The 25968-nt window shown below is 36.1% G+C and overlaps 1 protein-coding gene across 5 annotated transcripts in view; it reads left to right on the top strand.

Moving 5' to 3' along the window:
• PDE4D (phosphodiesterase 4D) overlaps positions 1–25591 on the top strand; it is a 467524-nt gene extending 441933 nt beyond the window's left edge. For 4 of the 5 annotated variants that reach the window (XM_033086046.2, XM_033086045.1, XM_033086047.2 and 1 more), the window contains 9 exons: positions 12682–12775; positions 16266–16438; positions 17421–17519; positions 17609–17773; positions 19409–19508; positions 23117–23271; positions 23781–23903; positions 24363–24545; positions 25104–25591. In XM_033086046.2, coding sequence (XP_032941937.1) covers positions 12682–12775; positions 16266–16438; positions 17421–17519; positions 17609–17773; positions 19409–19508; positions 23117–23271; positions 23781–23903; positions 24363–24545; positions 25104–25517 — 1506 coding nt within the window. In that variant the 3' untranslated portion in view covers positions 25518–25591. Of the gene's footprint in view, positions 1–6228; positions 6731–12681; positions 12776–16265; positions 16439–17420; positions 17520–17608; positions 17774–19408; positions 19509–23116; positions 23272–23780; positions 23904–24362; positions 24546–25103 lie in introns of those variants that run through there. The other variant, XM_033086049.2, reaches the window with a different exon arrangement.
• The last annotated feature ends 377 nt before the right edge of the window (positions 25592–25968 follow it).

Genomic DNA, 25968 nt, shown 5'->3' with positions numbered 1-25968 from the left:
CCTCAAATCTACTGTCATAATTGCAGCTGTTGTCACACCCTAGTTGACTTTTTTTTGATCTAAATTAGCTTTTAACAGTAGCTTCTTTGTAATTCACAGTTTTGATAGGATCAGATTCAGGGGAAAATAAATACACAGCAAAATATTGTAAAAAGCTTAATATTTGTTGAAGTTAAACTTCATTTAGTGTGGAGTGGTTTTTAGGGACTATTACATACATAAGTACTCTGTCATCATGTGGAAAACTTTCAAAAGAATTATTAGTGTATATTGTGTCATAAAAGATTGACAGTGGTCCCCAAAATAAGAGTTTTAATAGGGCGTCGTTCTGCTGCCTGTGCAATTGCTTATGAGTGTCTATTGAAAATACTGCAGCTGTAGAGAAAACCTGTAAAGACCCTGCTCTGGTATGGTTGAAAATTAGTGAACTGCATTGTGACAGTAATGATCCGAAAAAAGCTTAATATTTCTACATATTCGTAGTTAATGCTTTTATTATCACTAGAGGGCAGTAAATACAAATACTGAATTACATATTTTACCAGTGCGCATAATTATTTTCTTTTTTATTTTTTTTTAATTTAATAAGGGAGCCTAACTCTTTATTAAACACCTTAGCTCCTGGTTTTACTACATATTTCCCTAAAACAGTTTAGAGGAACATCGTCATCTCAGTCTGTTTAGCAACATAAAATTCTTATATTTTATGCATAAGGATTATGTATTCCAAATAAAAAGATCTGTAAAATGATACACCATAGGCTATTCCATAATTTTTAACAAATGTAATTCTGACAGGCAGAAGGCTTCCAAGAAAACCTTTTTGAAGCAGTATAATCATGCTACAGCTAGCACACTTAAAACTGAGACTCCTTCAAAAGAACTGGGGATGTGTTCCACTTATGGTCATCAGTTCTCAGCCACCAGTGAAGTTCATCTCTTTTTGGTAGCAGCGTGAGACCCAGCTTTCTCACTGTCCCTGTGGCTCACTTAGTGTGCAGCAGCTGGATGCTGCAGTCGAAACAACTTCTCATTTGCAAAATTGCTAATTGTTTGGGACTTATTACTTAAATCCTACAGTTTCTCTCGTAGCCAGGGAGTCTAATGTGCAGCAAGAGAATTTTGGTAAGGCTGGTTGATACAGCATAGCTTTCATGTCTCTGGCTATCCTGCTGCTTCCTCTAGTCCAGCTCTGGGTTTTGGCTGAGTCCATCCACATACTCTTGCTTACAGGATGAAATGACCATTCTTTTCTGCTGTGGTCTTCCAGTGCTGAGTAGACTCTCCATGTTGTGGGGAAGCTTTCTGGTAGTGTACTTACCAGCACAACTCACAGATGGAGCTGGCTATTGCTGTGAAAAAGTGCTGCATGCATTTGTGATGAGTAGGAGTTGGATTTGACAATGGGTGGTTATTGCTGTTCTCTGGTGCGTAAAGGTTAGCCTAAAAATCATAGAAATAGAAGTGTTTGGATTGAAAGGGACCTTAAAGATTATCTAGTTCTAACCAACTGCCATGGGCCTTGGTTTTTTTTCAGGTTTTCACAGGCTCTTTGTTTGGTTTATGAGATTCTTTCAGATTATCTGTTTTTGTTTGTAATGCACACAACCTTGAAAACTAAAACTGATGGTCTGCTTAGATATCCACTTCTTTGCTTTACTTTTTTCTGGTTACTAGACAATATGCACTACATCTAGCACACTTGTATTCAGAATTGATGCTCAGACATCTCTCAAAATGTCCTTAGTGCAACTTCATAGTCAATCCAAGAGTGGCCTTTGAGAGCACTGTTCTTCCCTCAAAACTAATTGTATTTTTGAGTTACTCATCACACCTGTAGTAGGAAAGACCAACATGGTAAGTCTCCCATGTAACAGTTCATAAAAATACTGCAGCTGAATCACAGGATCAGAGAATAAGGTTGGAAGTGACCCCAGCAGGGCATCTGATCCCAAGCACGACTATCCTGGAGCATGTTGCATGGAATTGAGTCCAAATGGTTCTTGAATACGTCTAGTGAGGGATGTTACACAGCCTCTCTAGCAATGTTCCAGTGCACAGTCGCCCACATTGTAAGGTTCTTCCTCATGTTCAGGGGGAGCTTTCTGTGCATCTGTGCAGTTTCTGCTGATTGCTTCTTGTCCTATTGCTTGGCCCCACTGAGAAGAGCCTGGTCATCCTCTTCAGATACTGTATACATTGATGAGGTCTCCTGATGAGGTCTTCTTCTTGAAGCTGAGCATGCCCAGCTCCCTCAGCCTTTTGTTGTGAGAGATGCTTTGATTTTTGGTTTCCCTCTTCAGGACTTGTTCCGGGAGTCCCGTGTCTTACCTGTTCTGAAGAGCTCAGAACAGGACACAGCACTCCAGGTGAGGGGCTGAGTAGAGTTTGTCTAGTTTGAAGCAGTTTCAGCTGCCTTCCATTGCTTCTTGATGCTTCCTTGGTGCTAGAGGATCAGGTCTGGTGTGCTGTGTTTTCTTATTGTCATGATTCTCCACAGTATCTGTGGGCTTATAAATTGAATAGACTAAGGTTTTTCTTTTATTACAGAAGATTTTCTCTGTCATGAATAATATCTGCAAGTATTCCAGCACAACAGCAATTAACTAAAGCTGTGTGTACTGTTCCATTACTTGTGTTGCCAGAATAAGAGGCTTAGAGCCTCTCTACGAAACGCCCCATTGTGACTTTATAAACTCTTCAGTATTCCTGCTTTCTTCAGTGTAGTTTACCTAGTCATGAACCATGTTCCCTATTGCTGGTGTCTTTTCAGTTAAATTCCCTGAACTGTAGTTTATATGGATGATGTCAACATTCTAAACAAAGTGAGGCTGCTGGTGGTGACTTTCACATCCTCACAGTTTATCCCATGAACCACTCCTCCCCTCAACTGTTTCTGTTTCAGGAAATTTTCACTCTGGAAATCTTCATGGTACTGACTTAATTTCAGATCACCAACAAAGAAATTTAGTAATGCAAAACAGTTTCAAGTCTAGAAAAACCTTACTTAAAATAGTCCCATTAGATAAAGACAGCCTGTTTGTGAACATTAGAAATGAGTCTATAATCAGATTCTTCACCCATTCAATGTGCCTTCTCTCAGCATTGGGAGTGGTGTTGCAGAATATTTTACAGTAATAAATCAGATGCCCTGTGACAGTACAAGAATATTACATGTTCAAATACATAAATGATACTGACTGGCATTAATTACACTCTTATGTCTCAGTTCTGTATCAAGCAAAAACATGGAATATGTGTAAATCAGCTTTTCTGATAAATACCCATGACTGGGGTTTTATGAAGTGGCCTGAACTTGCTCATCCATTCTGCTTGCAAATTTTAATTAGCACAGATTAACATCTTTATAGTCTTTAAAATTGTGTTAAAACTGAACATCACAGCTCCTGGGATCTCTGCCATCTCTTTTTATGACTTCTTTGGAGAAAGTTGTCCAGAATCATTAATTGAACAATAGCAAACATTTGATAAGGGTATTAAGAGACTTCATAATCTTTCTGTCTTTCAAGGTCATTGTCTTGATTTTTTCAAAACATGTAACAGTGCTCATTAAAATTTTCCTTTTTTTTTCATTTTCCCTGAATTATTTTATTACTCACTTCCTAAAATTTCAAATTGCACCTTCTCATTTCCATATGCTTTACTTGATTGGAACCATTGCAGAAAATGTCATTATGTCCTTCTTCCCCCATGTTTTACCTTTGTGGATGTATATTTGTATAAAACCAAGAATCTCTAAATTTTTTTACTTGTCTTGAATTCCTCTAGGTATTTAGTTAGTGGCAGCTATTTGCCACATACTCACCTATCCACCATAACCTCTTCTAAATCTAGTTATTCAATGATTGCAACCTGGGAATTCAGGAGGACAATCAGCCAAAACCATTCCTGTAAATCAGAGCTGTTGTGAATTTTCTGACTACCCACATCTAAGATCATATTACATGTGGCCAAAGTCAGGGGGAATGGTTTCTAAATCAGTGACATCACACAATTAAATTCTATTACAGCAATCATTAATTTTGTGAGGTTAAGATTACTAGTCTTGAAAAAATAATACAAGTCAGTAATAAGCAGTGTGTATCAGGTGTAATTTCCTATTATCAGTATAATTAATATGCAGCTAGAGTGAATTGATGTAAAATAATTTTACGTTGAAGGGAAATGGTTTTTTTCCTGTTTTTATATCAAAATGATCTAGCTAATATCTTAATAAACCCATCCTTCAATATATTCAACCAACTGTGACCTAGTAATTCTTATGAATGTATCTTTGTCTCATACATTAGTGGGGAAGAAAAAAATTTTGATGTTTTTTTAATTCACGCTAAACAGCTGGCATAATTTATATAACAGTCATTTTAAATATTCTTTATTTGAATCAAGTTCTTTTGGGAACAGATCTTTAGGAAGAGTTATTATTTCATGTGGAAACAGCCTTTAGCAGCAAAGTAAGGAAAAATATTTTAAACTTGACTTTCTCACTTCTTCTCATACTACCTATTGCAACCAAAATTTCATATCCACATACTTAATTTCTAAAGTAGCCTAAAGTTATTTTACCATTTTTTAAGTCATGCTTGAAATTCCCTCCTGAAGAAAGGTGTCATATTTCCTGCTCTGTGTTGATGCTGGGTAGGTGGCAGCAGTGCTCTCTTGTGGATGATCAGAAGACAATGAAACACAGATGTAATGGAGATTTATATTCAGCATTACAAAGCTGAGCTGGAAGAATCAGGAGAAATATTTTCTGCAAATACCTTTTGACTTCTTTAATATCTTGCTGGGTGTCTAGTAACCTCAGGTCTGTTTTCAAAACTTAATTGTTTTATATACATCTAGCTTCACAGATCCAGACCCAAGTATAACTGTAAATATTAAATGTGTTAGAAATGTTTTATATTGTCTGTTTTAAGGCAATCAGTATGCCTTCCACATGAAAATACTTTAAGTACTGATGATCTGTTGATTGTATCCAGGTGCCACGTTGCTCTAGATTTCTCTCCTGTAAGGAAGAGATTTGTTGATACCATATTTTGCCCTATTGATTTTTACAGGTTCAATTCTTTTTGAAGCACTTAGTGTTGCTGACTACTTCAGCCAAAACCTCTCTTATCATTCTCAGTCAGCATCTTCCAGTGAATCAGCAGTGTGGGAATAGGCTGAACACTGCCCTTCATTCAGTTTGTCCTTAGGCATTTATTTGTCATATAAGGCAACTCTGCCTTTCTTTTGATGCCACAAAGACTCGAAATTTGCTGCAATAGTGCATGTGCATTGCACACAGTGGAGCAAGACAATCACAGAACGATAGAATGGCTTGGGTTGGAAGAGACTTTAAAGATCATCTAGTTCCAACCCCCCTGATGTGGGCATAATGTATTCCTCCTTTCAAGTTCTGGTCTCTGAGTGGCAGATGGTGGGATCTTTTATTTAATGCTTTAGTCAGCTCACTGACACATTCCACTTCCAATTAATCCCTTCTTTTTTTCAGTGATGTATAGCTGTAATTGATTATAATAATCTGCTGAGGCAGAAAGAGCAAAAGTTGAATAAATACAGTGAGAATTTGAGGACTCTTGTTATCTCACTTCTTACATCTCCATGGAAGCTTAACATTTACTGGGAATTGTAAGACACGTGACTTGCTTTAGCTTAATAGTAACTGCTTTTATCTCTTTAAATAACAAAGCATTAGAAAGTAGCAGCCTGGCCTGATAGCCTGAGGTAGATTGATTTTTAGTGTAGATGGCATAAAAGCCAAAAAATTTTCATTGCTAAGGTATCTCATAAGCTGCTCAAGAAATGAGATTTATCTATTTATGCTGGGTTTTTTCCCCATAAGAAACACCTCATAGTATGTTTTTCTTCCATATTAAAAATTAAACCCACTAGGCAATCCAGACGGATATACACACAATACTAATTTTAACTGCTTGGATGGTGCATCCATTGAAAACTTGATTTCCGTGCTGCTGAAGTGATGAGACCTTACCCCAATTATTTTTGAATGGCATGTGAATGCTGCAGGCAGGGATGCCATTAGTAAAGGGCATTTGCTGTTGGGGAAAAAAAAAAGAAAAACCAAAAAAAAACCCCAAAAAAACAAAAAGAAAATAAGAAATATCCCGTGCCTGGGAGAGTCCCCAGCATCAGCCAATGAGAAATTACCGAACATCATGACACCAGCCCTGCGGATTTATATCTTTTAGGGTGACACACTATTGGCTGCTAGTATGGCTCTATGGGAGGGATCGCTGCCACTGTCTGTGGCTTCCTCTCCAGGTCCTTATTTGGTAGCTGTTGATAGAGCAAGTCTTTGAACAGCTGAGCATCTTGACATACATTATTCATTAAATCCTGGTGTTCAGGAAATATGCATATCCCTAGCTCTTCAGAAATTTTTTCAGCTTGTGCGATATGTGTCTTCAACATTGCCTCTGAATGCTTGGAGTTTCACAAATGGCATTTATACAATCAGAAGACCACACGGTTGGATTTCATTTCAGTATGCCTCCTGAGCACACAGTTGCTGAGAACCTGAAGACCAGCAAAAAGAATTAGGAGAGAAAATAAGGAATCTTTTTTCTTGGAAGTGTTTTGCAGTGTCAGATAGCAAAGAACTGATAAGCTTAGATTGGTAGCATAGAAAAAATCAAAAATGCCTGAGGCAAACTATTTACTCTCAGTTTCTTGGGGCTACATAAAGGTAGGATTTTATTTTACCTTTTAAGAACTTTGATTTATGGTGCATGATTGCATGATCACTGGATAGTGTGAGGATTTGTGGGTGATATGATAATGAATAATTTGAAGTAAAAAAATCAGATAACAAGCCTTTGTTCAGCAAGAAGAATGAACTGCACAGTATAGTCTTTCTTAGAAACTGTGCTGGGACTTTTAAAATAATATTACTTCTGTGAATGATTAGATCAAGTCTAAAGCCAAAAAATTCAGAGAAGTTTTGTGTTCTTTCAAAAAAGGTTACTACAAAACTGTTTTTCTAGCCACTAAAAGGTTTAAAAGCTCCAAATACCTCAAAACATAGATACTATAAAATAGAAGAAAACATGAGTAAAGAAGCTGAGGATAATGAGTGGATGCACGACTCATACTGGTTTTAATTGCTGAAGAAAGGTGAAATCAGGAACACTGAGTTTCACAGCATTTTTGGTAGCCTCTGTGTGTGTGACAGCTTATTGATTAAAACATTGGAAATTTCCGTATTCTAATACTGATCTATATTGTTACATGGAGCAGTGTGAACTAGCTTGAAATGGCAATACTGCTAGAAAATTGAATTAAATAAGCTTTATCTGTTTTACAGAAAAGTTTTGCATCAAGGAGTTAAATCAGTATGCCTGTCAACACACCAAACTGAAATCCACTTAATAGAAAACCACATTTGGGCTTTGGTTTATCCCTAAAAAATTATGTTTGTGCTTAAGAAAAATGCTGCTGCTTTTATACTTTTATAATTGTTAGTGAGTGTGTAAAAATCTAAAAAATCATCTTGTGCTTGACATACAATGTGTATCAAATCATTCTGATTTAAAGAAATTCTTATTTTTCCTGAACTAAATGATGCATATGTTGAATTAAATGACTAAAATAACACAAGCATTGTTTTTGCACAACTGAATATCTTATGCTTGCTTTTCTTAATACCTACTTTTACAGTAGATATATGTCTTTTAAAATAGAAATGCAAAACCTGTTTATGTCCAATTATGAGTATTCTCAGCTAATGCTGAATGGTTACAATATTTTATTGTATTTATTTATGTATGTATTATTTATTTATTTTGATCAGTCATCTGTGAAGAAATTTCATCCTATTATGCTATCTGGGTATATTCCTTTCTTGTTTCCAAAACAAGAAGATGAAATACTTTGCATTTCAGCTAAAAGTAATTTATTGTAATTTACTAGAAAGTATTTCCTGTATTTCTAGGCAGCTGCTGTCACGTTTCTCCTTGCTAAATCAGAAAAATTCTACCACCAATTAAAAAAATAGAAAAGTTCCATCTTACTGCTTTACCTTTAGAATTCTTACACTTTTTTTTTTCTAACAGAAGTTTAGCAGAGACCATGGTAGCTGTAATTGAGTACATATGGGGAAAAAATGTCCTTTGTATAGAGACTGTCCTATACTGTCAACATACAGTGATTTCAGTGAAGAAGCTAAGTCGTGTTTGAACACTATTTTATAACAGTGCTTTTTGTGAGAAAAACTGTGAGAAGAAGCAAAGATACTCTGTTTTTTATGACATTCAAAACAATTATGTAGAGTATTTATAAAATTCTGACGATTTAAATACCTTATTTTCAGGTATTACATTGTATGTAATATCAGACATAACACTATATATGTTTCTGTCCCTTGTTATTCACATATTTCTCTGTGCTTCAGGCTGTACTTATCTCCTGTGAATTATATTTTGGAAAATGGGAATGTTTACCCATGGTTTTTGTTGAGTATCTTTTCTTGAAAAAAATGAGCACCACTGTCACAATGACAGCCTTAGAGATACCTGCCTTTCTGTAGCTTATTATGAAAAACACTGCCTGTCCTTGATATTAATTAAACCTATGGGATTCCAACCCAAACCTTTAGCTGTTAAGAATTCTGTTTATGTATTCAGAATGCTGCTAAAATCGAAGATAGTTTTGCGTCAGTAAGCAGTGTAGACAGAAGCCTTCTGTTAATTTGTAAGGCTGACTTTTTTGAAATTCCTTTTTTGTTTTATTATAGAATACAAACCTTTTTTAAATCTAGTAATATCATATAGTTTATTCATTTTGAGTACAGGAGCAGAAAGCCTGCATGGAGGAGACCCTGCTGCTGCAGGGAGTCTACAGATAGAGTGGTACTGAGTGCTTCCTCTAGGCACAACTAGCTACTGTCTGATTCTTTACTTAAGCTCTTTGTTATTGAGTCAAAAACTTTACACAAAATTTGTAAAATCTTCTGAAGTTTAAACAATAACCCCTACATATACATAAAACATGCAGCCCAAACTTATTCATAGCCATGAATCAACTCTATTTGGATCTTGGAGTCGTTGATTCTTTTTAACATACATTCAGATTCTTCCTAAAAATGTATCAATGCTCTGGTTGCCATCTGGGAACATGATTTCTCTAAAAGTTTGTGGTTTTCTGTGAATCTTTGCCGAAAAGTGTCTTGGTTTTCGAAAAAACTCCTCCAAGTACGTATGTTTATCCTAGGCTGACAGCAGTAATATAGATGCAGAGATGTGCACACATTTGGCTTCAGCCCCAAAACTCCTAAACTACAAACCCCTTCTTGAGAAGTTAACACAATTTAGGAAATTGTTCTCAGTTCATTATCTTTAATGTATGCACCTTTATTCTCATGTATTACAGTTTTTGCTACAGCAGACTTCTTAGGTTTATATAGGGAGACAACAGTACACATCTACTTTTTTCACTTTAGGGACATTTTTAATGCTACCTGAATGCTCTGCTTGTATTTGTGTTGAGGGCTCTGCACCTTCTTATGCCCCCATCCCCTTAATCCCAGCTAAGATTAAAATCTGAAATAGAAACAAATTAAATTTTAAAAGTTCTACTTAAGGAAATATTTTCAGGACCCTTTTTTTTGGAAAAGAGTTTGTGGCTCCATTGCTCTGACAGCAGTATTTGGCAGCGAAGAACCGTATAATTGACTTAATGGACATTTAATAGCCAGGTCATTTTCAGGGCGATTTTCTGAGTCTATAGTGGTATTCCAAAGGGATGTATGTGTCATTTTTCCAATCTAACAATGCCTAGTGGGATGTGTGAAAATCTTTCTGAGAAAGAATACAATATACACGTTGATCAGCAAAAAACCTCTGCTTCCTCCCCATGCTAAGCTCACAATATCATAATTAAAGGGTATGGCTTAAATGTTTATTAATAACAAGAGTTTTAATCTTTAGGATTTATGTTTGTGAATTTAGAAAGTATATGGCATTAAGATTTTTAAAATTCTCATCTAAAATGTCATCTTTAATATTTACTGCTGTTAGGAACAAGGTGGTTTTATGTCCTTGTTTGACTTGTTTTGAACATAATTTGCAAAGTGTTACTTCCAGGAGGCCAAATTATGAGATTGTGGATTCTAGCCAAGTTTCAAGCACTTAGGGGTATTTCTTGGATAAGTAAAACAGTGTTGGCTCAGAGATGTAACCAACTTATCTGGTTGGCAATAAGAGCTTGTGGGAGCCATATGAGAGGCAAAATTTCATTATAAATTAATTGTGCAGAGCTCTGTAAATATGTGGATCTTTGAAACAGTAATTATGTATGGGTATGCTTGGGCCCAAATTAAATCTTTGAGAAATAGTTAAAATTGGGAAAAAACAATGGAGTTAAATTTGGTTTTGCTATTTTCATTGGGCTTTTTTTTTCCTTAGAAAAAGGATTTTTTTCCTCAGAGGACAAGTTATTAAACATAAGGGGATTGAGCAATGTACAGATACAGTGAAAAAGAGTATAACCAACAAGAATGTCTGCATATCTTGATTATTGTTTGTCTCTCATGTTGGATTTTTTAATGTTCTCAAAGAGCATTATTGTTCTGCATCAGAAACTGCTGTTGGCATATGGTCGTCAGCTTCTCATTCAATGGCAATGACGGTTGTAAAGCTTTGTCAGATAATTAGAAAATCAAAACAGTTCTCTAAACTCCTGCTTAGTCCAGAAGTTTTCAAAATAAATGTCAATTAAAGTCTTGGTCCTGTGGCGTCAGCAACATGTGCAAGAGTATGAGGAAATCATGCAGCTACAGTTCTTCAAAGCCAAAGGCATCTCCAATTGAATTTGCTCTCAATAGGAGGGCCCTGCAGAGGCTGAGGGACTTGTTTTACTTTACACCCTTTTTCAGCAGTAACACAGACTTTTCTGCAGTTCTCATGCAGATGGTTTAGTTTTTATGTTCTACTGACTTGCGGGGTGGTGGGAGCTGGGAAGATGAGGGTTTGCATCAGACTAGTGGGGAACATAGACTGTTATGTACCTGTCCATTTGTGGATATTCACACAACAAATACTGACCTGATAATTCTTAGAGAACATATGCTTCATAAGTCCCATAAGATGATTCCCAGTATGCAATAACAAACCTCTACCTGCTCCTTGCTGTTAAATTTATTATTGGGGGGTGGGAGGGATAGGGGTGGGGCCCAGGGTGGGAATCCTTCCTATTTCGTGTGTCAGGTTGCTGCAAACACTTTCAAAGCTGGGAAACTTTAAAGAAGACTTCCTGAATAATACATGACAGTGGTGGCTAGATGAGTGTGGAACATGACACAGTTTGTGGTTTTCTGCAGCAGAAACAGCATCACCAAGTTGGGTATTGTGTAGAAGAATTTACTTGCAGCTTTACTTACAACCACGCAGATGCAGATCTATTGAAGTTAGGATCCTGTGAACTAGCTAATTAAATTCGGGAAGAGAGGATATTGAAGTAGTAATGGATAAACTGATGACATGCCTGGAAGTTAATGTGGTTTTATCAACTCCTGGCATTTTATTAAGGTTCCTATATGCAATATTTAATTTGAAGCTGCAGTCTCTGGATGCCATCTGGAGACAAGCTCTTCCATTACATCTTCATTTTTTGTCTTATATTTTACAGTTTCTTACCTTTTGTGGGAACAGAATAAAAAGTGTATAAGCATGACTTAAGAGTGTTAAGTGTTCAAAAGTTTAAAGACAGACTTTTAAATAAGGTCTTGGGATTTTTGGATCAGTCATTTTATTGCTTGGTAAATTTGGCTTGATTTTTCAATGTTTGACATTAGTGACAAATGGTAGACATTGCTGAAGAGGTTGAGACTTGTTTTGTCTAGAATACATAGCTCTGTAGTTCTTATAGTATATGTAGCTGTATTTGCAGTATGGTTCTAATTTTCAGATATGTTGAGCACTTCCTAGCACATGGCTATATCTGAGATCAAAGCTGAGCTTTTGGCTTGTGACTAAAGTAGGGTCCAGACTTTGTAGCTCTGGAACCTCCTGAGCTGATGACATGTTAAGATGGCAGGAAAATGCAGTGACTAATGGTTAGAATGTTTTATTAAAGTTAATTTTGTTGGGCAACAGAACCTACCTCTTTTCATATTGTCTAGTATGCAATCAATAAGATATTTAGATATTTTGGAGCAATGTTTTCAAATAATTTTGAGTAGATTAATGAAGAGAGGTAATATAGACTTGAAATGTTACCTAATGATTTGCAAAAAATGCAAAAATAGATTAATTTGCAAATCTTGTGAGAAAACTAGTATAGAATAGCTCCTGCATGAATACATTTGTATTTACTTTCCAAATTAAAATCGAAAAATTGGAGAGACGATATTATAATCTCTGTGTGTGCAAATGCTTCAGAGTTTTCAGTTACTAGTAGGACACTGTACCTTAGTCATTGAATCACTGTGGTGTATTTTAGGAGGTTAAGAATGACATTGCTCAATCCAGCTGGTTGGGCAGATCCTTGGTACATGGGATTTCTGCTTTCACAGTTGTCTTATTTTAGTATGTATTCTTAATGTCATGTTCTTTCCCCAGTTAAAAAGTGACTGCATTTTCTTATCCTAACTAAAATATATCTTCATGTAACTAACATTACACTTTTTTTTTTTTTTTCCAGTTTAAAAGAATGCTCAACCGTGAGCTAACCCACCTCTCTGAAATGAGCAGGTCAGGCAATCAGGTCTCGGAATATATATCCAACACTTTCTTAGGTAAGACTATGAAGAGTTAGCTTTTTTGTCTTTGGGGGTTTTTTATATCTCTCTGGGCTGTGTTAAAGCCTAAAAGCAAGTGGCTTTCCATATTAATTTTTTCTTTCAGAAACTGCATTTATCATATTGTTGTCATATTTTGTGCAGAGAGATCAGGTTAGATCCATTTAATCACAGCTCAGTTAATTTGTGGATGTGATTTCCCTGTGTGTGTAATTACAGATAAGTATTAATGTATGTATTACAACTACTATATTGCTACCACATAAAGAAATTAATATAATGAATTATAGAGAATCACAGAGATTCACAGAATATTCTGAGTTGGAAGAGACTCAAAAGGATCAAGTCCAACTCTTAAGTGAATGGTCCATAGAGGGATCAAACCTACAACCCTGGCTATATTAGCACCATGCACTAACCAGCTGGGCTAGTCTCAGAGTGGTAATTATTTACGTATTTATATATTAACCACTGTATTTTCCTACTGGAATTACTGCAGAGGTTTCAGTGTGCTAGAGGCACATAAACACGTGTAACCTCATAAAATCTCATAGCAAGCAGTTAACCTATTTCGGCATTCCCTGCCTGCACATGCACAGTTTAGTGCATGTGACTAAATAAACATCTGAATAGACCTTTTCCAGGAAGATTTTTGCAGCTCCAGATCTTGGCATGCTGGGAGGAGAGCATTGACTGAATCCCAACACAATATTATAAAGAATATAGTTTCATCTCCATGGCTTTTTTCCCCCTAAAATTAATGAAAAACAAGAAAACTTAATTCCATATTGTTGATTTTGAACATGAAGATAAAGATACTATACCTATCTCAAAAAATGTTTTGAGCAAAATACCATTGGTTCATAAAGTCAATGTAATAAGAGAGGCACAGTCAAATACATCTAAATTAGGATAGCAAGTATTTTAAAAAGTGAGAGTCATACATGTTAATATCCATCTTATTGTGTGTGAGATACAGGATAGAGAGATTTCCTTCTCAGTGGGAGAAGGGTAAACCTCTGTCATGGACAAGCAGTATTGCCCAGCTTCAGATGCCCTGAAAACCACAGTGTGCAGTTGTCTGAAAGGATGACCCACTTAGGCTGTGGAGACTGGGATGCCAGCTTCTGCTTGCTTTCACTTGAAAACTTAAGACTTACTCTGACAGGGTAAAGAAATGCATCCATCAGCCTTTTGCTTGAGATCTCTGTCTTGAGCAGAAAGAGGGCTGGAAAGTCAATCACTTCTGGACCATGGGCACTGTTTTCTATCTGCATGAAAAACTGGATACTTAAAATTATAGGTATAAGAGCAGCACAATAGTGAAAACACCTCATCTACAGATGTATTGCTTAAATATTTTCAAAATATGCAGTCTTAAGTATATAGGTTCTCAATATCTATGTAAAGAGAAAACTTTCTTTCCCTAGATATACTTAATGAGTTTATTATCTAATTTTTTTTTAAATATATAACTTACATCAATATCTACTTACATCAATAACTTTATCACATTTGTAATTTAGGACGCTGCCGTGAGAAAACAGGGTTTTCCATTCTTCTTATTTAAAAAGAAAACAAAACTGAAACCAAAAGACTAACCCAAACTGTTTTCCTTTAGGGCTATATAAAGGTTTGAAGTTATTTATAATGACAAGAAATATAATCTGTGTATAAGACATAAGGCTCCTACATTGTGTACAATAACACGCAACGTTTTTCTTTTTCAGCATCATTAACCTATTTTCTATGAATGGAAAATGTTTGAGAACCTGTCACATAGCTTAAACAGGGTCAAAATAGCAAGCTCTCTTTCTGGATGTTCAGATGGGCACAGCCCTGCGTGCTCAAAGCTACAAAAGCAGAGGCAGCCCCACGGAGTTTCTCGGGAGATCTTAAGTCATTCAGACACACACTTCCTTTCATTTGAGTTAGCATGACAGCTCAGCTAACAAACCTCTGTTTGATGGGTCTAAACTTTGTGCATGTGACTGAAACCATAAACATCAAACACAAGCACAAGTTGCAGCTCCTCATCTGTTGTCAGTTTGCACCAGACAAGGGCTGCTGTGCTCTGCCTCCCCTTTTCTTCCTTACAAGGAGAGTGCTGAAGTATGATGGGGCACTCGGGGACCCAGTGCTGCTGGCTACAACCTGGTGACATTTCCAGAGTCTCTTCTTCATTGTGATTTGTTTGTCATTTGAGGTGTCCGTTAAGTGTGTCTGCTAAAGGGTAAAAATAATAAAAAAAAAAGAAAGTGAAGAGGCAAACATATAACAAGCTGGTAATTACAAATAGACTTGCTAACCTCATCTGTTTTCAAAGTTGGTATTGGAAATTAATATCACAGAAATGAAAAAATGCGCATGCAAAAATTCCAATTTTTCTTTATTTTAAAATTTTATTTTGGTTTAAGGTGTTTTTTAGCTGTTTTGGCTCATGCCCTTTGTCACAAACACCCTTTCTGGATATTAGTGGTTTTACTGGTATATTCCTTGAGATCTAGAAAAGGTGGAGATACATTTCAGCAAAAAAGAAGAGATAGTTTGAAGAGAGTCATTAAACTCTAGGTTGAAATACAGTATGAATAAAAGGAACAAAAAATAAGTCATATTTATAGTAGTTTTGACAGAAAAGCCCTCCATTGCACTAACTTGGGTTTCTTTGGGGCAGATATTTGCAATGCTCCACAGCCCCATGCTGTTTTTGTAGCAATCCTGTGGCAGTTGCCTAAATATACTTTACTCTCAGTTTAATTCTTATCTAAAGTTTTGCTGGAACATATATTGATAAATTTTATTAAATGATGCTGCTGATACTGCTATGGGGGCAAAAGGCCACAGCAAAATTCAGAGCTTAACAAAGCACTCATTTTGTCGTTATTACTGACTCTAGTTGGGAGGTGCAGAAACGCTGTGTTGGTGGCATGACCTGCCAGCAATCCAAAGTGCTTGTAAATGTGGCAGGCAAAAGACTTTCCAAGTTGTACAGTCTTAGTAGACAGGACCAGTCCACAAGTCTGAAAATCCTTCGACTCCTGAAAAAGTTTTCTAAAGGTTTACATGAGGACACACATGGGCAGTTTCTGAAATACAATTTCAGAGACTGCTTCTCCTGAAAAAAAAAGACAAAATTATTTTTTCTTGAAAAATGCATTCCTGTGTGGTTGTAATATTGTTTTTAGACTGAGATGATTGACCTTTCTACAGCACTAGGGATATGGCAGAAATGGTAATCAGTCACAAGTTACTTTTAAAGCCGATTCAAAAATAATGTGGCAATTTGAGTAAGAGGTCTGCTTGTACTGAAGTGTAGGTCTATATTTAACTTTTCATGGGTTTAATGATCTTGATAGAAAGAATCTGTTGCAAAATCTTAAAAGAAATTTTTCTAAGAATTATAAATTCAATAAGTTGCGACTCAACAGTGCATTTTATATTTATAAATATTTTATAAATAATTCTCTTTTTATTCATTCTTTTGAAGACAAGCAACATGAAGTTGAAATCCCTTCTCCAACACAGAAGGAGAAAGAGAAAAAGAAGAGGCCAATGTCCCAGATCAGTGGAGTCAAAAAACTCATGCACAGCTCCAGCCTAACTAATTCCAGTATTCCCAGGTTTGGAGTTAAAACAGACCAAGAAGATGTTCTTGCCAAGGTAGAGAATATATATGCTTGAATTTATATAAACACTGTGAACTTTTGACTATTATTCCATCCTCTGCTTATATATATGGATTTCAAGCTGCAGCGCCAAGTATTGATATCACTTGAAATAATCCAAATTAGTTAGAGTACAATGGCAAGTAAAATCAGAATTAACAGAATTAATCAGAAATTAACCCCCAATTAATAAAGACAATTACATTGGGAGATGAAATGTAAATTATCATTTGTGTATGCGTTAAGAAAACTTCCGATTCATAAATAGCATCTGAAGATTGAAGAGTAAACGTATTGTATAATGTCACAGGAATGAAAATGTATAGACAGTTACGCTGTTTTTTAAAAATGCACAAGGGTATATAGCATTAGAGCTACCCTTCCTATTTTTAGCTGTATCGTTTTTTGTACATCCTTTTTCTTATTTTTTAATGAAATTTCTTATTATTTTTTGCACCGGCAGCAAACTGCTTCATAATAACAGAAAATTGGTATGGAGGGATTTTTGATCGAGTTTTGCATTTTAACGTATGCCTATCCTAATATTTTCAGGAATCTTATTTGAAGAGTGTTTCTGAGGACCAGAGTGAAGGCAGCAGAATTGCAATCTCTCTAGAGGTTTTCTCCTCACTGAACTTTGTTGTCAATGGACAGTGAGATAGCAAAGTGTGTCAGTTAAACTCTTTCAAAATTTCAAGAATTTTTTTCCTCTGGAACAATCCACTTAAGAGGCAGTATTTTCTGCTTAGACAAGTAAAATCTGAAACGTGTAGATGTAACTTCTGATATTTCAAGATTAGTAGAAGATGCAGAGTTTAGAGTTTAGCCCTTACAGAGTTTAGCCCTTGCAAAGTTTAGCATGTATCTTGCACAGTGGCCAGGTTTGAATGAGTCCTCTATTTATAATTACTTCTCTCAAAAATTGCAGGAATTTTTGTGTTAGGTTTCAACCTGTTCGTTGCTTGATTCCACTCTAGGAACTTGAAGATTTGAACAAGTGGGGCCTTCAGGTTTTCAGAGTAGCAGAGTTATCTGGAAACAGACCTCTAACTGTCATCATGCACACTATTTTTCAGGCAAGTAGTAGCAGTCATGCTGCTCTTTTTCTTATCTTGGAGACTGCTCTGTGCTTTGAAATCTAATTGTTTTTCCTTTACTTTTACAGGAGCGGGACTTGTTAAAAACCTTTAAGATTCCAGTAGATACTTTAATAACTTACTTGATGACCCTGGAAGACCATTACCATGCAGATGTGGCATACCACAATAATATACATGCTGCAGATGTTGTTCAGTCAACCCATGTCCTACTATCAACTCCAGCATTAGAGGTAAACTAACTGAAGAAGAAAAGTGGCAGTCATGAGAGAAGGGGATGCACTGAGAGTCTTCTAAATTAAATATTAAAGATTTTAATTTCTGCAAAGTTTTTAAAATAAATCTTAGCATCTCTTTAATGAACTCTGTTCTTTTAAAGATATTTTGTGAGGATCAAAGTTACATGTAAATATTGTGCAGAAAATATCATGTCTTTTCATTTTAAATCCTGGCGATTTTTGCTGTCATAAGTCATAACCTTTTTCAGTGTAACACAATGCATATCTTGTTTCCACCATCTTATTATTTATGCTACATCCTGTTCTGTAGTTATTTCCCATGTGGGACTGTATGTAACCACAGTAAGTGGAATTTCTTAGGAAAGTTTGTTCTGATCTGGAAATACTACTTTTGTATTTATTTCTAAGACAGATTGGAATATGTACTAAATTTTCACTTGCCTATCCCTTTTTTCACCCTCCCCATAAAAATTGCAAAACTGATTGGGGAAAAAAAAAATTTGTTCTTTTTGTAACAATTATCTTCTTGAAAGTTCTTAAATCTCTGAAGTAGAAGGATGTGAAAGCTGGAGATTTTCCCTGTTTTAAGCCCAGCTCAGGTCTTAACATAGCAGATGTTGACATTGATATATCCCAGCAAATGGTTACAAAAAATTCAGATAAATGGAGCAGTAGAAATTTTATTAGTTCAAAAGGATTTACCTTCATTTTCAAGAAGGGCTGCTCTTTCCTATAATGGTCAGTATTTCATGTTACAGAATCATCTGTTTTACCTTCTTCTTAAAAAGAGGGTTATAAGTGAACCTCGAGATGGGTTTGTTTCCTCAAAGACTCGGAAATCTCTTGAGAAAGATTTTCTTACTCTCAAGAAGAAAGATCTGGAAATGTTCTTAAAACACCACTTGCTTCACCACGTAGTCATCAGTAAAATTTTAGGTTTTTTTCCCAGTTTACATTTTTTCATGGCCTTCTCAGCAGAGCTTTAGTTGATGAAATGACAATGTCTGCCCAATGCCACTGCTGGTCTATGCACTTCTGAGCTGTCCTTGATCAATTTTGAAAGCATTTGCATTATGTGGGTGCTTCTGACAACAGTGCACTGAGCTCAGTGACGTTCCAAGTCCATTGCAGTCTTCTTTTCCTGTCTTCCTAATAATCTCATACAAATGGAAAATCAATAAATTCTGTTAGATGTTGTGTAGTCTGTCACTACTTCCTTTAGCATTATATAGGAGCTGTGCATCTTTCAAGTACAGGAAAATACACAGGAGTCAAGCTGAAATGTGTAACTTTAATTTTTGGTATGATAGAAACCTGAACTTCATTGTCTAATAAAGGTGGTTTTATTTACAGACTGAAGCTGAAAATACTTCAGTTGTGACAGAATCTAGTAATGCTCTCTGTATGAAATACAAATCACTTTACTTTGACCAAACTTGAAATTTTATGAAATTTTACATAATTGATGATTTTACAGAGGGTTGACAGTTTGTGTGTAAAGTCTTTTGAGGTCATGATATATTTCAAAAGTGTTTTGCTTGTTCACATCCAGATTCAACATAAAATCCTTTTTATTGAAAACACTTTTCACTGGTTGGTGATTGTCATTTCTGTTTCGTTATATTCTAGGCAGTGTTTACTGATTTGGAGATTCTTGCAGCAATTTTTGCCAGTGCAATACATGATGTAGATCATCCTGGAGTTTCAAACCAGTTTCTTATCAACACAAGTAAGTTTGATGTTTAGTGATTTTCTCAAAAATTTGCAGTGGGGTCTACACATAACACCTGAAAAATACACAGTTCATTCTTTGTTTGCTTCTATCTCTGACTTTTCTCAATGAATCAATAGATGTTTATATTTTAAACCTGATATTACTTTACTGTTTTTGTAACTTTAGAAATAATTTACATAGTACACTCTAGTAAGAGTTACTAAGGTATGAACTCTAAACCTGGCATTGTTTCAATGTATTGCATGTTGTCTCGCCTGGAAATAGAGCTGATTTACATTAAAGTTTCAGGAAGAGAATGAAGGAAGTTTTTTTAAAAAAAAAAAAGAAAAGGCAAGACAAAATTTTGTATTGGAAACATATGACATGACCAAGGATAGAAATTCAGAAAGTAGAAAAGCAAGTTTCTTTTTAGCAAACAGACAGTCAGGATGATCTCTGCCTGGATCCTGTACTTGGCTTTGATCTCTCATACCTTGTAGACTGAATTTCCTCATCCTGTTTCTGCAACTGTTATAAACCTGTTTGTTTTTTTCTTACCCTAATGTCATCTCCAAATTTGAAATCCAGTGTACTTCTGCGTTTCTCAAGGCTGTTGTCTGCAGCATTGCTGAACCTCTATCCCCTCCTTATTCATCTACTGAAAGAAAAACACTGTTAACTTTATTGAACCTGATTGTGACATATTTACTCAATGGTTTGTTGCCCCAGCAGCAGCCTGCTTGGATTTTGTTGATTTATGTCACTGTTATCAGTGGATAGCACTTTGTAGGTCAGTACAAGTTCCATCATACTGTGTTATTTCTACTGCTCTCTGACAACTTCTCCTTTTATGATAACTGACTGGAAAGCACTAATAATCCAAGCACAGAAGAAGAAAAAGCAACAGAAATGGAAACATACCTAGACTTTTGTATTTGACCCATCTGGTTGTGCATTTATAGATACTGTCGCTTCTGCGCACGGGTAAATCTATTTCACAGATGTTAAAATAGAGTGACCCCCAAATCAGCAGTAGAGTTTGAAGAAGGGAGCTCCTCCTCTGACTCATTGCTGCTGTGGATGCAAATAAGACATACACTTCAGTTTAGCCTGCACCTAGTTTTGTTTGTCTCAATGGCCTAAGGGCCACTCTATAATGAAGTTGAATTGGATGACTCACCCACATGGAAGAGGATTAAGATTGACTCTGCATTTTTTTGTGCTTTATTGGGGACCAGTAAAGTTAAGCAGTGTACTACAGGCAGAGAGTGAATCAAGCTTTGTGCAAAAAACAGTGTATATAATATCTGAATTCTTAAGAGTGGGCGTGTGTAGGTATAGTTTTTTTGCTTGTTGTGTCAGAAATTGAGTACCAGGTTACAGTGGTGGCTCCAAGGTTCTATGAGGAGACCAATGAATTGTTTAGGTTTAAGAGGTTTGACTTAGTTGAAGGGATGAGTACTGGTGCATAAAGCTTTTACTTCTAGTTAGACAGATTGAAATTCAACTAATGTAGGCGTCATATTCATGCTGATAATTACCAGCTTAGAAAATACATCTTGTTTTTCTCAATTCAGCTTTCGATAAAGGAAGCTTATGTGTCAGTCAAATAACAACATTAATTGAAACTACTGTTGCAAGGTTGAAAGAAACAAAGAGGTGGTTTTTTTTTTTTTTTCATTTTTCTGTGCACAAGGAAGAAATTGTAGGGACAGAGAGAGAAAAAGATTATCTAACATTGATTTCTTAAATCCAAAATATTCAGAAGATAATTTACTTCCAATCTAATTTTGTTTTTCCAGTGAACCAAATAATATACAAAGATTTCACTAGATAAAAGTATGCATTAAAAAAATAGACTTAGTTACTTAAAGTATGTAAAAATTTGCCATATTTCCTTCTTATTTCTTATAACTAGTCTTGTGATGCTTCTATTATTTTCCTATTTAAAGTCTATTACAGAATTGTCAAATAAATTGATCCCTCTTGAATGTTAAAAAACAAAAAGAATATGAAATGTATTAGCATCAGAGGAGATGCTTATTTTACCACTGTAATTCTGTCCTTCCAGAAAAATATTCTTGAATCTTGTAATGTGTTACACAGGTTACCAAGGGGGAACTTCCTTCCATTTTTTACATCCATTTTGAAGTTGAGTGCATTTTAGCTATATCTGTAGCTCCAGTTCTTCCAAAGTACTTTGGCAATGTGGAGTGTTTGTCAGAAGGTTGTTTGAAAGAAGAATAAACTACTGCCTGTTTTCTGCATAAGAAAAACAAGTATGCAAGCCTTCTATCTGTTCTGTGAAAGATGAAAGAGCAATAACTCTACAAACTTGCTTTCTTTCTACTTCTGCTGTTATGGTTTTGCTGCCTTTGGGATAAAGAAAGGCAGAGGAAGACTTTCTGGATTCAACAGATCAATTTATTCAAGACAGGAGAGGAAAACAGCAGGAGAATAGAGAATGAGATTAATGAAATCTTAAGATCAAAGTTTTTAGAGGCGTCCCATTGAACCAGCGGCATTTTAAAACATAGCTGCTGTAAAAGAAGAAAAGAGGACAAAGAGTGGAATAGACTGATACATGTTTAGACTTAGGCTAGAACAACTGTAATAAATAGAAGCTAATACAGCACATGAAAAGTATGATTGCAGAGAAAGTATTTGACTTTTTTGTGATAGATTTATTATCAAGCTGTATCTTAAAGCGTATGCAAGCTGACTGTGCAGTATTCCTGGGTTAAAGCTGTGCAGAAAGTCTTGTAACTGCTTCGATTTTTCAGAGCTGTCTGTTCAGCAGGTCTAAACTGACCTTTCAAGTGTGTCTTAGCACAGGCATGGCTGGGAAAGTGTGTGTTATTCTCATGGCCGTATGGGGTCACTGAGGTAAGAATAGTTCCATTGGTGAAGGCAATATTACAGACAGCATCAGAGACTGACCACTCTCAAACACAAGGCAGCAGGCAACGCCACTGCCTGCAGTTTCACACCACGTGACATTACACTAAAAAGACAGAAGCATAGCTGATACCATCCTAGCAGCCTTCAGTTGTCATGGACAAATGACTGTAAGCCTAGTTCACTAGGCATCTGAGTGTCTTAGATAACTGCAGAAAGACATGATTTGAAAACCAAGAAGTGTATGCTGTGCAGCAGACCTGCAGAAAAACCTCAGCTGCGTATTCCCAGGTCAAAGTGCTGGAAAGCTGAAACTTGACTAGTAATAGAGCTTTAGGAGTTGTGATGGAGACAGGCATGAGAAGGCAACAGAGTGTGCTTTAGCTGAGATGTGTTTGTGCATGTATTATGCATATAATATTTTCTAAGTTACCTCATGCAGATATGAAAATTTATTCTGAAAATTACCTTTCTTATATTTTTTCTAACTTGCCACTCCAGGCACATGTACATGCGTCATTACACAGCCTTTTCTTTGTTTTGCTTAATATACTTTGGCTTGACCTAGTAAGATAGTCAGTCAATAATTCTGTAACTTTCAGGGCTGTTACTAAAAGTTTATCTGTAAATCTTGTTATGCCTCTAATGAATTTGGAAAAAAGTCTTAAGGGATTTGGTAGAAGCGCAGATTTTAGTAACGTTCTGCCCTGCAATTCTTATTGCAGATTCTGAACTCGCGTTGATGTACAATGACTCATCAGTACTGGAGAATCATCACTTAGCTGTGGGTTTCAAGCTGCTGCAGGAAGAAAATTGTGACATTTTCCAGAATTTGACCAAAAAACAGAGACAATCATTGAGGAAAATGGTCATTGACATTGTGAGTTGAGAGTCCGTCTTCCATAGAACTAGCACATTGAATAATAAAGCACAGAAACATTTTATGATAAATGACATGTCATCAGGCCCATAAATAATAAAGTGAAAGTTTTGTCATGTCTTACCCAAACACAAACAGTGGGTTTGTTTAAGTTTCAATAACTTTCTATGTATTTCTAGAAGGTATACTGTTCTGTTTCAAGCTGGTTTTGTACTGACATGTATGCCTTTCTACCATCACAGTTAAAGATTTGCTACTCAATTAATAATAAATTTGGGCTGATCAGTTTATTCTGAAGAATGCTGAACCATGATTTTGTCATATTCTTAAAATAAATAATATGAGAACTTACTCTAATGAACATACAAGACTCATACTTGTATTATGTATTCAGACATAGAAGCCACAGGTTCTTTCCAAAACTGCTGATTTATATGCTCAATTATTTTTCAAAAAACCCCAGTAGAATCATTTACATGGTGTTCATTTTTTGGTTTGTTTTTTTCTAGGTACTTGCAACAGATATGTCTAAGCATATGAATCTACTGGCTGATTTAAAAACTATGGTTGAAACTAAAAAAGTGACCAGTTCTGGTGTCCTGCTTCTTGATAACTATTCAGACAGGATTCAGGTAAGGAAATGCATGTGAAAATGGTCAATTGTATTACAAACTTAGTAACATTGTCCTCTGCATTCTCCAGAATGGATTAGAGCTGTCTCTTTCATACAATGATTTGCTGCCTCCCTTTGTTTCCACCCTGGTCTAAATTACTCTGGGAGACTAACAAAATGCTAGGGTAGTTCGGCACTAAATGAGATTTTGGCCTTCCCTTCAAATTATCAAAAAGTGATCCTCTTTCTCAAAAGGACTTTGTCACCTTTATAGCAGAAGAAGCAGCAGAAGCCAGGTAATTCACGGCTATTACTGCAAGTGTGAAAAGCGCACAAGCACATAAGTTTCGGCTGTTTAGAATAAATCTTGCATTACATATATTTTAAGGATTTTGTTTTACAGTCACCAGAAATGTAAATTAAAAAGGAGATGCTTTTCTTCAGTGTAATAGCACCACAGGTGTTCAATCTGTTCTAGGTTCTTCAGAATATGGTGCACTGTGCAGATCTGAGCAACCCTACCAAGCCACTCCATCTCTACCGTCAATGGACAGACAGAATAATGGAGGAATTTTTCCGTCAGGGAGACCGGGAGCGAGAGAGGGGAATGGAGATAAGTCCCATGTGTGATAAGCACAATGCATCTGTAGAAAAATCACAGGTAATTGATTTGATAACGTAGCCATATCTTTTAGAACCGAAGGATGTTACATAGTCATGTTTTGAATAACTTCTGAATACATTTTCTTCCTCTGAGTTAATTAATTCAGCTCCTCAGTAGTAAGCAAGTAAGTAAGAGGCAAAATGAGACTTTTACTATGAAAACATAGTCCATGGAAGTATGTTTGCTGAAGGGATTTCATCATTGTCCTGGCCTGAAAAGCAGCATACATACCAAAAGAGATTATTGTACAGCTGATTAGGTTTCCCTGAAAAACAGAATTAAATATAAAGCAGATATTTAGCTCACTAGATGCAGTGGAGTTGTTTAAAATGAGTAGTTCACTTGAAAACAAATCCTTTCCATGCCCTTATCCGATATCCTGAATCAGACTTTTGAAAAGTAAAAGACCTTATCTCTTATAAAAACTAGTATAATTTCCTTTCAGCCATCTTTTAGGGTAATGTATCTTGTGTGTCTTCCTAGCATTGTATTTCTCATACTTTTCATAACTTACTCATTTCTCTGTGAATAATCTTCTTGTATTGTTTGAAATAGGTGGGTTTTATAGATTACATTGTTCATCCTTTGTGGGAGACGTGGGCAGATCTCGTTCACCCGGATGCCCAGGATATCTTAGATACACTGGAGGACAATCGAGAATGGTACCAGAGCACAATCCCTCGAAGTCCCTCTCCTGCGCCTGAAGAAAAAGAAGAGGGAAAGCAGGGTCAAACTGAAAAATTCCAGTTTGAACTAACACTGGAGGAAGATGGTGAGTCAGACACCGAAAAGGACAGTGGAAGTCAAGTAGAAGAAGACACCAGCTTCAGTGACTCCAAGACTCTTTGCACCCAGGATTCAGAATCCACTGAAATTCCTCTTGATGAACAAGTAGGGGAAGAAGTGGAAGAGGAGGAGAACCAAACAGCAGAGCCTTGTATGGTTGAAGAACATTCTCCTGACACATAACAATGAAAACGCAGTCTCTTTCTCTCTTGCCCTCTCCCTTTCTTTTCCTTTTTCTGTTTTTTTTTTCCTGTATTTGTTGGGGGGGAGGTAGGTTGAGGGGTGGGGGGAGATGGGGTTGGGGCAATTTCAGTTTTGTTTTGTTTTTTTTTTTTTTTTGTTGCTGTGTTTTTGTTTGTTTGTTTGTTTGTTTGTTTGTTTTAATGTAGGTAATGATTTCCAAAGTATACATCACATACTACAACCGTTGTCAGAACTTGGTGTTATCTGCCAGGGTGATTGTTGATCAAAACTGAAGCTGATGACTCAGTTTGGCACTCAGGAATATTGTAACCAGAATTTTCACCTCCATGGCGTCAGAAAGCAGGGGGACAATATCCATAAATAACATTTTAATAAGGTCTCTATTTGGCAGATTCCATTAAATAAAACAAATGCTTTCAGAGAAGTACCA

The sequence above is a fragment of the Catharus ustulatus genome, chromosome Z (assembly GCF_009819885.2).
Source record: "Catharus ustulatus isolate bCatUst1 chromosome Z, bCatUst1.pri.v2, whole genome shotgun sequence".
NCBI lineage: Eukaryota > Metazoa > Chordata > Aves > Passeriformes > Turdidae > Catharus > Catharus ustulatus.
Note: the sequence above shows the minus strand (reverse complement) of the source record. Positions and strands in the feature narration are given on the sequence as shown.